At 46.7% G+C, this 14,074-nt stretch overlaps 1 protein-coding gene across 1 annotated transcript; it reads left to right on the top strand.

The window, feature by feature from the left end:
- Nucleotides 1–514: 514 nt before the first annotated feature.
- LOC307230493 (keratin, type II cytoskeletal 8-like) lies at nt 515–7,220 on the top strand. The gene is made up of 9 exons (XM_080000920.1): nt 515–1,056; nt 3,234–3,442; nt 3,570–3,630; nt 3,724–3,819; nt 3,967–4,131; nt 4,280–4,405; nt 4,520–4,740; nt 5,286–5,326; nt 6,010–7,220. Exons 1-9 carry the CDS (start codon nt 592–594, stop codon nt 6,360–6,362), a joined length of 1,737 nt encoding a protein of 578 aa, XP_079857046.1. The 5' UTR covers nt 515–591; the 3' UTR covers nt 6,363–7,220.
- Nucleotides 7,221–14,074: the final 6,854 nt, after the last annotated feature.

Raw genomic sequence — 14,074 nt, 5'->3', positions numbered from 1 at the left:
AATGTTCTGCTTGCTCATTATACCCGAGGTAAGACTGCAGACACACAGAGTGCATGAATGCCCTGGATGCCGGTGTGTACGTGTAAATGATACACAACAACCTGGGACTCATATTTCAGTAAGAAGATAATGTGCCATTGTTACTTCATGACTACAGCACAGATATGCAATGATGTCACAACTGGCAGAGAGCTATGGCCGCACAGCCAACCCCGGTCCTTCTTGTTTGGTAAACCCTTTTCCCAAATGGCCAGGACTAAGACAATAAAACCAATGTTTCCACTGCACTTTAACTAAACCTGGAAGACTTCACTGACTATTATGTAACATTGATGCTTTCTCCGTTGCACTGCGTGCTGTAAATGCGTAACATGATGCTATTTTTCCCCTGTTTATTCCCCTTCTCCCCCCATCTTTCACTCCCCTGCCGAGGGGGCTGACCAATCACATCCAGACGGTGTCCCCTCCCGCTCAGATAAATAGTGCCGGTGACCAGGAAGGGTCTATCCTATCCGCCTGTCTCTCCCTCTCTTTCTCTCAGCAGCGCCTCCAAGCCTCCACAAGAGCACCACACACCATCCCTCCGTGACCATGTCAGCAAGAGCCCTGAAGACCACCACCTACTCCACCGTGTCCTCATCCTCGGGCATGGGGCCCCGCCAAGGGTTCACCAGCCGCTCCTTCTCGGGCTACGGCGGACGAGGCGCGGGCGGCGGCAGGCAGAGCTACGCCGTCCGCAGCTCCTACGGGGGCGTGGGCAGCAGCGGCGCAGCCGTGGGGGCCGGGGGGTTCAGGGTGGTCGGTGGGTACGCGGCGGGGGGCTCCGGCCAAAGAGGGGGTGCAGCAGAGTTTGGCTACATGAGTGTCGGCGCCGGTATGGGCATGGGCGGCGGCATGGCCACCGGCATGGGGGCCCCCATCACCGCTGTGACAGTAAACAAGAGCCTGCTGGCCCCCCTGAACCTGGAGATCGACCCCACCATCCAGGCCGTCCGCCTCCAGGAGAAGGAGCAGATCAAGACCCTAAACAACCGCTTCGCCTCCTTCATCGACAAGGTCAGTGCACGCTCTGGTTTGTGGCTTGCATGTTCCGCCGGGGGGGTCCGCATGCACACTGCCACGGCTACCCCCGCCGTTAGAAAAGGCCTGTGCAATTTCAAAAAAAGCAGATGCGATCCAAGACAAATGACCTGAGGGGGGCACAGGTTTACATTCCAAGCCTGGCGCTTTCGGAACATTCCTGAACCAAACTGGCTTTAAAGTAGTTTTGTACTTTATTTACTTTCAAACCATTGTACTATATTGGTTCTTGGACGATGGCTTATCTAGCTCAGAGTTTTCCAATACCAGGGGAGCCCTGTTCAGTTGGACATTGAACACATTGGGGAGAACAGTGCAATTTATATACGTATATTCTTTATGTTGTATATCGGCAAGATATTGCAATATGATGTAATGCATAATACTAGTTATGTTATAATTTAGACTTTGTCCGTTATGTCCTTGATGCCAATGCCTGATGTATTCTCAGCACCATCACGGTGAGATTATTGCGGGTTTAAAGAAACACCCCAATGTTCAATAGTGGGAAGGCATGATGAGCGTTTTGAATGAAACAAAGAAACCCTCTGGAGCAACAGTATGGAAATTTTAAAAAGTGACTCAGAATTGTGATTGTGTTCACACCGTATAAGCTTTTACGAGCTTGTGCATTGGACGTCTTGTCTATGTTATTGAAGTCAGAATGTGGCATACATCTATCTCGTCACCCCCGGCATGGGTCATGAAAGTCATGCTTGCTTTTCGGAAGGCGTTACACTCTTGCATTGTCTGTCATTGTTCCACCTGAACAAGGCTTCCTATTGAAGAGAGCTGCACCTGAGTGAGGGAGGAAACAATGTAGGTTGAACCATAATTCAATCCGGCTGAGACCAATTGTCCACATTGCGCAGTGAAGCACTAAAGCCTTCCTCTACACACCTTAGTCATATAGTTCCTGCACGCACCAACTTCCTCACATTCCGACACACAAGCACACCCACACACACACGCTCATGCACGCACACACTCATGCACACACATGCACACACACTTACACACACACAAGCACACACACACACACACACACACACACACACACACATATACACACACACGCACACACTCATGCACGCACACACTCATACACACACACATGCACACACTCATGCACACACACACATGCACACACTCATACACGCACGCATGCACACACAGAACACACACACACACACACACACACACACACACACACACGCACACACACACATATATACACACACGCACACACTCATGCACACACACACGCACACACTCATACACGCACACATGCACACACTCATACACGCACACACGCACACACACACACACGCACACACACACACACACACACACACACACACACACACACACACACACACTTCTCATGCCGATGTTTGCTGTGTAGAAACGGGACCCCACCCAGTCTGGGGACAGAGCCGTCGTAAGGTCCTGAGCTTTTCCAGGATTGGGAAACACTGCCCTCTCTGTTGGAGTAGAGCAGCTACGTGGGGCCCGAAACACAGCAATCAGTAATTACTGTGACATTTGAAGGGAACTGGTGGAAGACATCCCCTAAAACAGCAATATTACTTTTCATATCTGTCAACACAGTTGCATATTTATACTTTTGGCCTACCATGCTGTAGCTACACCCACCTTTCAACCATTCTTCCTGAAGATCTGCCAATAACTCATCGTTCTTTAACACCAACGCAACAAAATACTTTATTTGGTAAATTGGCCATTTATAAATATTTTGCTCGGCTACATTTGTTCCAACCCAAACTTTTTTGTCCCTCCCTCCATCTATACATCATCCATCCCTCTATCCATCCCAACGTCCATCCCTGCATCCATCTATCCATCCATCCATCCATATATTGATCCATTCATCAACCCATAGATCTATCCATCCATCATCCATCTGTCCATCCAATGATCCATCCATACATCCATCGCTCATCCCTGCATCCATTCCTCAATCCATCCATTTGTGCATCCATCCATCCATCTACCCGTCCATCCACCAGCCCTGTACTCAAATTTTGCAAATCCTTTCCTGGTAGTATCTTATTGGTGCCCTGGATGACACCATTGTAAATGTCCCTCAATTTGAATCGCTATTTTTCAACTTTGATGTTGAACCCCTGCAGGTTCGATTCCTGGAGCAGCAGAACAAGATGCTGGAGACCAAGTGGAAACTCATGCGGGACCAGACGACCTCTCCATCCAACATTGACAGCATGTTTGAAGCCTACATCGCAAACCTCCGCAAGCAGCTGGACAACTTAGGTCACGAAAAAGTCCGGCTGGAGTCGGACATGCACAACATGAAGGGCCTGGTTGAAGACTACAAGAACAAGTAAGTCCACTGTGAAGTGGGTGTTGTCAACAATGGACAATTTCTCCTTGGATGCATTTGAATGCATTCTCAATAACAACTGAATGGAAATATTTTTATTGTTGTTTTTTGGTCTTCCTTATTCCAGATATGAAGATGAGATCAACAAGCGTAACGAATGTGAAAACAACTTTGTGCTCATCAAGAAGGTCTGCTCAAATTGATCCAATAGGTGAATGAAAGGGAAGCTGTCGTACACAAGGCTGATCCACACTGACGCTCTGCTGTTTTTTTATATGCAGGACACAGACGCAGCTTACATGATTAAAGTGGAGTTGGAAGCCAAAATGGATGCCATTTCTGATGAGATTGAGTTCCTGAAGCAGATCTATGATATGGTGAAGAACATACATATATATATATGTATATATATATATATATATATATATATAATTTTCATTACGGGCTCATAATTAATAAGTTAGTCAGATTGGTACATCAATTACTCTTTGCTGGTACTTACACTTCTGTCTCTTTATTTGTAGGAGCTGCGTGAGCTGCAGGCTCAGGTCAAGGACACCTCGGTCATTGTGGAGATGGACAACAGCCGTAACCTCGACATGGATTCCATTGTGGCTGAAGTGCGCGCCCAGTACGAGGACATCGCCAACCGCAGCAGAGCCGAGGCTGAGACCTGGTACCAGAGCAAGGTAAGACTGCCATGCTTTTCATTATTAAGACAAACCAACGCCACAGTACAGATATACTGACGTCTCTGGAAACCTTGCCCTGACAACACTACTGGCATCAGTGTGGTGTTTTAATTGTCACTATGCTGCTCTTTCTTGTTCCTAACAGGTTGAGGAGATGCAGCAGTCGGCAGGTAAATATGGCGATGACCTGAAGGCATCAAAGGCGGAAATCGCCGACATGAACCGCCGCATATTGAGGCTCCAATCTGAGATCGACATGGTGAAGGCACAGGTGAGAACCGCCCGGGATTGGATCGGTTTCGACCAAAAGGAGATTAAAAGGGTCGTTTGGTATCACCACCTTGGTGTGAAGGTACCCTCCCTGCAATCTCCTCCCCACTTCTAGCGGAACAACTTGGAGGCTCAGATCGCTGAGGCCGAGGAGCGGGGCGAGCTGGCGGTGAAGGACGCCAGGCTCCGCGTCGGAGACCTGGAGGCCGCCCTTCAGAGGGCCAAGCAGGACATGGCCCTGCAGGTCCGCCAGTACCAGGAGCTGATGAACGTCAAGCTAGCCCTGGACATCGAGATCGCCACCTACAAGAAACTTCTCGAGGGAGAGGAGGACAGGTTCGATTGTCATGCCAACTGTGGTCTATCTAAGCAGGGTCTATCACTGAGATTAGGTTCGTAGCCTTCAGTAGGGAAAAGCACCTTTCCCCAGTCAATGTCGGTACAGGAAACCTTAAAGGGGAAACCAATCCTGGTATCTAGTATCTGAATAATTCCTGGGCTCAATTGAAGATATCCAGGCAGATTTGATGGCAAGGTCTTTGACGAAAACAGAGGAATGCAGTTTCCCTCTTGTTGTTAATGATCAAGCCTTTGCACATGGTCGCTGACAACCTTTTCCTCGGTAATAAATTGAAAAGCACTATGAGTCCAGACTCTTCAGGCTGCTGGTGTCAGCATCAGCATGCACGGTATCTCCATAATCAAGTAAAGACGCAAGGATTTTATGATGTTTTTGCCGATTTAAAGGAGAAAGATGCTTTATTCCAGTACTTGCACGTAATTTAGAGAGCGCCATGGTTATATAAAGGAGACAAAATGTTTTTCATTATTAATGGTGAATAATGTTGCTTCTTCTTTTTCCGTTCCATCTTCCGCTACAGGTTGGCCACTGGGATCAAAACGAGTGTGTCTAAGCAGACAAGTAAGTCTCTGGACCTTTTCACAGCAGACATTGTGGCATGTCACAGAAGGGTATTCATTAACTTGGGATCGTTTTCATTGAGGTTTATCTGAGTGCCAGCATGAAGTTAAATGTTCAGGAGTTGTCCATGTTGGTAACACAGTGACATCTCACAGAAACAGACCCACAATTAATGATATTGGCTTCAGCCTGTTTTTGGCCATCTCTACACGTCATAAAAAAGTTTTATTTAGCCCAAATATTTAACAAGATAAGACAAATGTGGCAGTTTCGCCTGCAACACACCACCCAAGTGGCATTTTCAGGACCCTCACAGAGACGCAGGCAGACACGTTGCAAACACGGCAGTTTATTGTAGAGAGTGGACAAGATGGAACAAGCCGGGAGCGGATGGACCCATGTTATGACAGAGGCCCCACACACCATGGGTGGGGATGAATTTACCTGTTACCAGCCACCTCTGATGCTTAAATCACACCACCCCCACACCGCAATAAGATAAGATAAGATAAGATAAGATAAGGTAACACGTTACTAATCATCAGAAGAAAATCCAGGCAGCAAAAACAGTGCAGTCTAGAAAAGGATACACATTCAAATGAGATAAGAATGTCTACACAATCCAAAACAAAAGAAAAAATATGAAATGGTTTCACACTGCCCCTTTATGTTTTAATTTATAGCAGTGAATTACAACGCCTATGGCCTGGAGAGCGCGCGCACTCCGTCCTACGTCAGCGCGTCGTTCGGTGGAGTGAAGGCGGGCGGCATTTCCATCAGCGGCCCCCAGGGGGAGCTAAAGAGCACCAGCATTTCCATCAGCGGCCCCCAGGGGGAGCTAAAGAACACCAGCATTTCCATTAGCGGCCCGCAGGGGGAGCTGGAGAGCGCCACCACAGTCACCAAGACCGAGACCGTGGTTGTGAAGAGCGAAGCGGAGGAGGCTCCGCCCGTGACCGTGGAGGCAGAGCCGGCTGTGGTGGAGCAGGAGCAGGCCAAGGTGCAGGAACAGGTCGAGGCCACGCCCGAAGAGTGAAGGTTACTTCCTGATCTGCTTCTTGGTTTTCTCAATCTGGTCTTGGCAGGAGAACGACTAAACATTTTTACAGAACATCATTCAAGTCTAATGCATCCAAAGGTCGCTAGCAAAATGATTAATTAGTTAAACTTCACCAATATCTAATTTACTACAGGAATAGAGCACAATTAGATAATGCACAACAATGTCTCTCCATATCAGTAGCGTAGACAGGAATGGAATTTTGGAAAAAATCATATCTAACAATAAAAATCATCTCAGATTAGGCTCCCCAGAGAGATAATCTTATCAAACAGGGTCCGTGGCCTATTGCATATCAAATTGGGGGTCCTTGATATGGAAATGGTTTGAGCATCACTGGTCTAATGCATAATAGATAGTATGACAAGAAATGTGGTCCTATTGGGAACATGCATTCAAGGAGGCGTTTCAGTGAAGCAGCGCTCTTCCCTCAGCACAAACATCTTTTTCTCTCCGTCCGGGACCGCAGTGCAGTCGAATGCGTCAAATGTAATCCCATTCACTACCATGAGGGCCGTCGTGTAAAAGTGGCCTGCATGTTTTTAACTGCTGCGTCCCAGGGGAAAGCACTGCTGTTATATCTGTCAGTACAGGCAGTCTCCTTTCGTGCAATAACATTCTACTGTTAATGAAATTTCTCAGGCCTTGCCGCAGAGAAATAAATACCGTCCCGTGCTGAATTTACTGTACCAAAAGCCTGACGGCGGAGTTTAGGAAACAAATGGCAAATTCTCCATGTGCCCGCAAATGGCTTGAGCTGTGAACAGGCCTTCGGCCAGATGGGCCGGCAATGTCTACTGTCCTGTTGGCTGAACAATAAACTGTCTCACAAAACTGTTTTTGCATGTTTCATTTTTTAATTCAAAGTTATTTGTGCATAAAGTACATGTTATAACAATTATCCTGAATAACAGATTCTACCGAAAAACACTGAATCTTTCAACGAAAGTTTCCAGAAACTTTGAGCTGACAGGATGAAATATGCAGCGTTACTGCAAAACCAGTCTGCAAGCAGCCGGAGGGCTGTGTGTCGACGCACAATGTCGCAAGCGTCAACACAGTGTGCAGAAAAGGACACAGACACAGCAAGGTATTAGTTTAGTTAATCGTGAGGGTCTAACTGCCATGCTTCCAAGACTTAAATATCAAATACCTGAAGAAAATCACCAACTTGATGATAGAGATGCAATGTCAAGCAATGTCTCTCCACCACGCAGCACATGATATGCATAAAGAATAATGTTTGTTTTCCACATCTCAGTTGTGTAGAGAGTCTTGCACACACATTTAATTTCACTTTCTAACGCATATATCGACACTAACTCTGCTGCAAACCTGCGACGGGTCCCGTCCTGCCCTGGTTCTAGGGTTACTCAGAGTCGCGGCGGGAGGAACCGTGGACAAGTTACCACACGAGCACGTTGTACCTGCAGCAGTCATCATTTCCACCATGACAACATTGATCAAAGACTGCTCATTCCAACATATGTCAGCTGATGTCATGCTCCGAGTATTTTATTAATCACAATAATGGTTAATGATTTTGGGAACGCCACTCACACACAGGGTGGTGTGTGGTAGATAACCACACATATTATTGAACATATTATGTTTTTTTTTTTTAATTATTGAGTCAAGACAGAGCCGTAGGAAAACTGCATGGAAACACCCTTTTATGTGATTGTGTATGTATGAGTGTGTGTGTGTGTGTGTGTGTGTGTGTGTGTATGTGTGTGTATGTGTGTGTGTGTGTGTGTGTGTGTGCGTGCGTGCGTGCCTGCGTGCCTGCGTGTGTGTGTCCACAAGTGCTCTGCATGCATGTCTGCTTGGCACTAGAACAATCCGACTAAATTTAAATATCAAATAAAGAATTTACCTGATGCATAAGAAGAAAATACGTACATGCCACAAAGTTGCATAAGAATGCTTTGAGCCTTGCAGCGGAACAGGCTGGAACAGGAACAGTGAGTAGTGAGGCTCCACCTCCGGCTATAACCACCACAAGACCAGTGAAATAGCTATCTACGGTGCAACCAGTGGGGCCCAGTAGCCGCAAGGGGCCCATCCCATCCCGCCGGCGACGGGGTGGGATAGGCTCCTTGCCCCGTCACTCAAAACAAAACAAAAAAAAGCCTACATTTTGGATGTAGGCTATTTTATCTTACTCCATTCTTCATTGAATGAAACAAAAGAAGCATCATGCGTAATAGACCGTGCGTCACAGACACTGCCCCCCGCCAGCCATATAATGGGCAGAGCCGGGCTGGCTGCATGTGTGCGCCGAAAAAGGCCCGAAAAAATATTAGCACACGGGCCAAACACCATCATGTTACACCAATGATCAAGACTGTATCCAAAACCATGAGGATTCTACGCAGCAGCACCTCGTGTCACTGAGGACTTAGGGAAGGCAAATGGGAAATGGTCATAAAGGTGATGATCCTATATATTCTATTCCCTCCAAAAAAATATCGTCATTATACTTTATTTTGTAAGCAGACTGACTTCATATATACAGTATATATATATATATATATATATACCCACACTAATCAGCTACAACATTAAGACCAGCACTAATAACCACTAATATTGTGTAGCTCCCCCTTGCGCTGCCAAAACAGCTGTGACCCGTGGAGGCATGGACTCCACCAGACCTCTGAAGGTGTCCTGTGGTATCTGGCACCAAGACGTTAGCAGCAGATCCTTTAAGTCCTGGAAGTTGTGAGGTGGGGGCCTCCATGGATCGAGGCTTGTTGTTCCAGCACATCCCACAGATGCTCCCTGGGATCGGACCCTGACCCCGCCCATCCACATGATGTAGAAGAAAACGTGATTCATCAGACGGGGCCACCTTCTCTTCTCACCTACTACCTCCATGGTCCAGTGGTGGTAGTGGCAAATATTCAAACGAGAACTTTGAAGGCCGAAGTGGAGAAGGGTTCCATGTAAACAGCAGTTGAACATGGGTCAGTTGGTCCTAAGAGTACGCTCACATGCTCATTGTAGGAGCCTTCAGGGGTGAACAGGGGTCAGCATGGACACTGTGAGCGCTCCCATACAAGCTGCATCAAGCTGTGATGCACTGTGTGTTGTGACACCTTTCTATCATAGCAGCATTCGCTTTTTCACCAAGTTGTGCTGCAGTAGCTCTTCTGTGGGATCGAACCAGACGGGCTGGACTTCACTCCCCACGAGCATCAATGAGCCTTGGGCGTCCATGACCCTGTCACCGGTTCACCAGTCGGCGACTTAGTTTTCAACCGCAAACTCTGGTGTCCAGGGCGCGAGGAGGGGCTCGGTATGCGCAGGGTTGGGCTCCTGTCAAGTGGAAGAAACTAACTGTCAAGTGAAGAAATAAAAACTCGCCGATGCTGCCTGCGAGAGCACACACCTGCACTCCGTCCCCACCCACTTGTCATATATCTAGGGTTGTCAGCTCTTGATTTATTTTTACGTTATGTAATCCATACACTCATCCTGTGTACACAAGTATGCTTTTATCTACATACCTTGAGAGAAGAAAATGAATGTGCATTCTCTGTTTTGTCGAAGCGCCTCCGGGATAATGTTGTAACACCGTGCAAACCTCCCCCAAAAAAATCTGCTTGTCTTCTTGTGTGATCTTGGGTGTCGTTGACCTTTCAAGGCAGCCAGGATCAATGATTGAGATTGCTGTCTACAGCAGCAGCAAGAATCAGTATGCAAAGAGAAATGCATTTCAGTGAAAAACCGAAACTGAAACTCAACTGTATGGAGGACCCCTCAGGGCCCTGAACCCTTATATGAGAAAACAAACTGAGGACCTCACATATTTCCCCCCCAAAAAATTGGATATTAGGCCTATTTCTCACCCTTCAACATAGTTTATGATCAACGTTGGCCCTGGCATTTTTGGCCCAGACGGCCCACCGCGGTCGGTCGGAGACCACCCACCAGTACACCATCCTTGCGGTCCCCTTAAATGTGTGTTAAATTAAAGTTACTGATCATACCTTCATTCAGGTCAAGAATTGTTGGAATTCCCTGACAAAGATGTGCCAAAAGCTGTACTGAAATTTAAACAATACTACAATTACTGGTAATGAGCAAATATCTGTTTATTCAATGGATGCATGGAGCTGTTCCATCTTATTTCATGTGATACTAACTATTCAGTTATAACAGATTTCAAGTTTCCAAATATTGATGATGAATATTGCAAAAGGTTTACACAGTTAATAGATCACCTTTTTGTCTTATATCAATGTTCAGAGAGGAGTAATAGTTAGATCTTTGAATGTGATAGGGCGATTCAATCTTGTTGCCAATGCTTGTTTGTTTGGGGAGTTTGAGCTGCAGTTCATGTGCCGACCATGTGAAGGTGGAGAGCTACCCCACAGATAGTAATAACAGTAATACCACACTACATACCATATACATCCTTATAATCACCACCATACCTGGCTGAAAATAAACATAGGACAACTTTGTTTCTGTTGCAGAAATGAAAACTTGTTTAGGATAATACATAAGCAGCCATTGTGCATGTACATTTTAGCACAGTAGAGCTACAGGTGTTGGTATAGGTGTATATTACGCAGCCCTTTCACGCATTTTTATCAAGGGAACACTTTATCCAGGGAAGCCTAATAATTGTAATAATACATGATGATAGGATATGCACCGAGGTCACTCACGGGCGATGCATAGTGCTTCACTCTGCGTGGCAGTGGCCATGTCCAGACACCTCCTCCTTCAAGTTCCACCTGTTGCTGCACAATGGCGGGTACCATTGATGTTGAGGCTACTGCAGCCCCTGCAGCAAACATATTGGATTAGATTCAACTAATTGTCATTGCACAGAGTACAAGTACTGAGGCAACAAAATGCATTTCTCTGCATTTACACATCCTAGTACTGATCTATCTAGGAGCAGTGGGCTGCCATACGGCGGGAGGAGTTAGGGGGTTCAGTGTCTTGCTCAAGGACACATCAGCACGCTACCAGCAGGAGCCATGGATTCCACCAATTACTAGACGACCCGCTCTATCTCCTGAGCCACTGCTCCCCAACTTCTCCGCACTTTTGGCTCCGAGCCACGGCATCCGACATAAGACACAGAGAGGACAGAGAGGGAGGGGTGGGGCCTAGTAAGAGATGTGATTGTGCCAGCTCAGTGTCAGTCAAGAAAAGGAACCAAAGGGCCGCGTGGGCCCACCGAAAAATTACCGGTATGCCGGATTACCAGATTACATAACCGCAGAATTATGTGGAAAAACTGTCACACCCTCCACTTCTGCCTCCTCTTCCACCTATGCTGCAGCCAGTCTCTCTCTAGAATCGCGATTGTGGCACCGCCCGCTTGCGGTCGCCTGCGGTCGCTTGCGCGAGCGCCTCCATATCGATTATGCACATTTTAGTATTTTTAGAGGTTATTGTGCATTATCTCCGGGTGCGTTGCAAAGACATGTCGCTGCATATACAGTATGTATGAACGTATGTATATGTATGTGACAAATAAACCTCTTGAATCTTGAATCTTGATTCTCTCTTCCCTCCCCTGTCTGTGTCGCTGTGTGTGTATGTGTGCTCGGTGTGGCTGCATTCTCCGGCTCTCTCCTGACGATGTTGTTCACCTCACCTGCTCTGTCTACTTACCCACGGTCCATCTTCTCATCACCAAGCAGTATATCGGCCCTCAACTCATCGCCAGATCGTTATTAGAACTACCAAGTTGGTCTTGCTCCGGGCCGCTCTGTGTTTATCCCTAGACAGAGCATACTCAGTGTTTTACTCCCGAGACTTAGATCTTTCCCTGTTGTCCCAGTTACCAACTCTCCGGTTTCCTGCCTGCCTTACCCGTCTGCCTGCCTGCCTGTCCACCCATCTGCCTGTTCTACCTGACCTATCTGACCTGACCTACCTGCGTGCCCTTCCTGCCCGACCTTCCCTCCCCGCCTGCCTGACCTACCTGTCCTGATCTACCTGCCGGCCCTTCCCCGTCTGCCTGCCTGTCCTATCTGACCTACCTTCCCTGTCTACCTGCCTGCCCTGCCTGCCCATCCTTCCCTGCCTGTCTGCCTACCTGTCCTGTCTGACCTACCTTCCCTTTCTACCTGCCTGCCCTGCTTGACCGTTCTTCCCCGCCTGCCTGTCCTGCCTGATCTACCTGCCTGCTTTGCCTTCCCGACCTTCCCTGCCTGCCGTGCCTGCCATGGTCTTACCCCCCTCTACCCTCATATAAACCCCAGTTTTCATATCCCACTTTTCATTTCGCTGTTTGCGCTTGAATTCGCTAGCCTCAGCCATAACAAAAATAAACACAAATCAAGGGAAATTTCTTAGAAATATTGGTATTGCACCATTTTGAAACATAGAATATGAAAAACAATGTGTTCAATTAATATCAATTAAATTAAGAGCTAAGATTGTACCAACGCAAAATATCAAACACAAATCCCTTATCTGGTATATTTGATTAAACCAATGAATCAAATTTGTAAGTGTCTTGTTAGTTCTATAGCCAGTGATGGTCACATTTTGGTCAACATTCAGCATATTGGGGATGAATACGGGGCTAAACTTCTCATTTTACCTGACTCTCTGTGTGGGATTGCTAACGGCATCATATTTAAGACCAATAAAGAAGCCGCCGCATTAAAAACTGATCCTTCTCCAGCTAGCTATCATTACATACTCGTGTAAATGATCAAACTTAATGACAGGCATCAACTGTGAATCAGACTTGATACCCCCGGGCAACACAATTTGTAACTGAGTTTCACCTGTTTCCATCTGGATCTGTCCAGGCAAGACTCAGGAGACAAACTGTGAATGGATTGACATCATTTATTTTTTCATTGAGCTGTTCTTTTTAAAACGCCGCAGATCGTGTTTTATTCTCTCCATGTACTCGGTAAAGCTTGATAAACGGGTTTAAATTCCTCGGTGACTGGGGACCACTGAAAGACGGGAGGCCCAAAAAACAGCGTGAACGATTGTTTTGCATGAGGCGCTGCGTGCCCGGGCGAGGCGTGTCTTGCTGCCTCTGTGGGAAACAAAAACAGAGTGCCACGGCAGCGTTGGCTCTCCCATAAAGGTCGGATCAGAAAAGGCTTAGTCTGCGTCTTGTAGCAGTTACATGCTGTTTACACAGGTGACACATACACAGTGGCGGGCAAAAGTACTCAAAAACTACTAAAACTACTACTAACTGCTAAAAAACGACTCTGCTGATATTAAAGGTATCGAAAGTAATTCGATATCGAAAGTAATTATATGGTATTAAAGCACCTGCTGGCCAAAAACTAAACTGAACATGGGCAGGGTTGCCAGGTCTCCACGACAAACCCAATTCCACTGGGAAACCGTGGACCTGGCAGCCCTGATAATGGGCTGTGATAACTGGCCTCACTAACATCATTGGCTCCCAGTTTACCTCTGACTTTATTTTGGATCGAGTAACGAAGGTGTTGGAGATGGAAATGTATTGGAGTAAAAGTCTCATTTTGGGGACTGAATGCAGCGAAGTAAAAGTTAGAGTCGACTGAAATATAATAAACCAAGTAAAGTAGTGATACTACTTATAAGTACAGTTACAAAGTATTTTTACTTTGTTACTTTACAACTGCACACACTTCAACGAAACACAAACACAACAGACAACACGAAAGACATCCGGGAGATTTACGCTTTCTGAAAAAGGA

Source organism: Zeus faber, assembly GCF_960531495.2.
Source record: "Zeus faber genome assembly, chromosome: 5".
NCBI lineage: Eukaryota > Metazoa > Chordata > Actinopteri > Zeiformes > Zeidae > Zeus > Zeus faber.
Note: the sequence above shows the minus strand (reverse complement) of the source record. Positions and strands in the feature narration are given on the sequence as shown.

What these genes read in the sequence shown, in the direction of transcription:
- LOC307230493 (XM_080000920.1), top strand. Translation starts at nt 592, where the DNA reads ATGTCAGCAAGAGCCCTGAAGACCACCACCTACTCCACCGTGTCCTCA. An exon ending in AGACCTGGTACCAGAGCAAG is followed by an intron (nt 4,132 to 4,279) that starts GTAAGACTGCCA and finishes TGTTCCTAACAG; the next exon opens with GTTGAGGAGATGCAGCAGTC. An exon ending in GAGTGTGTCTAAGCAGACAA is followed by an intron (nt 5,327 to 6,009) that starts GTAAGTCTCTGG and finishes TTTAATTTATAG; the next exon opens with CAGTGAATTACAACGCCTAT.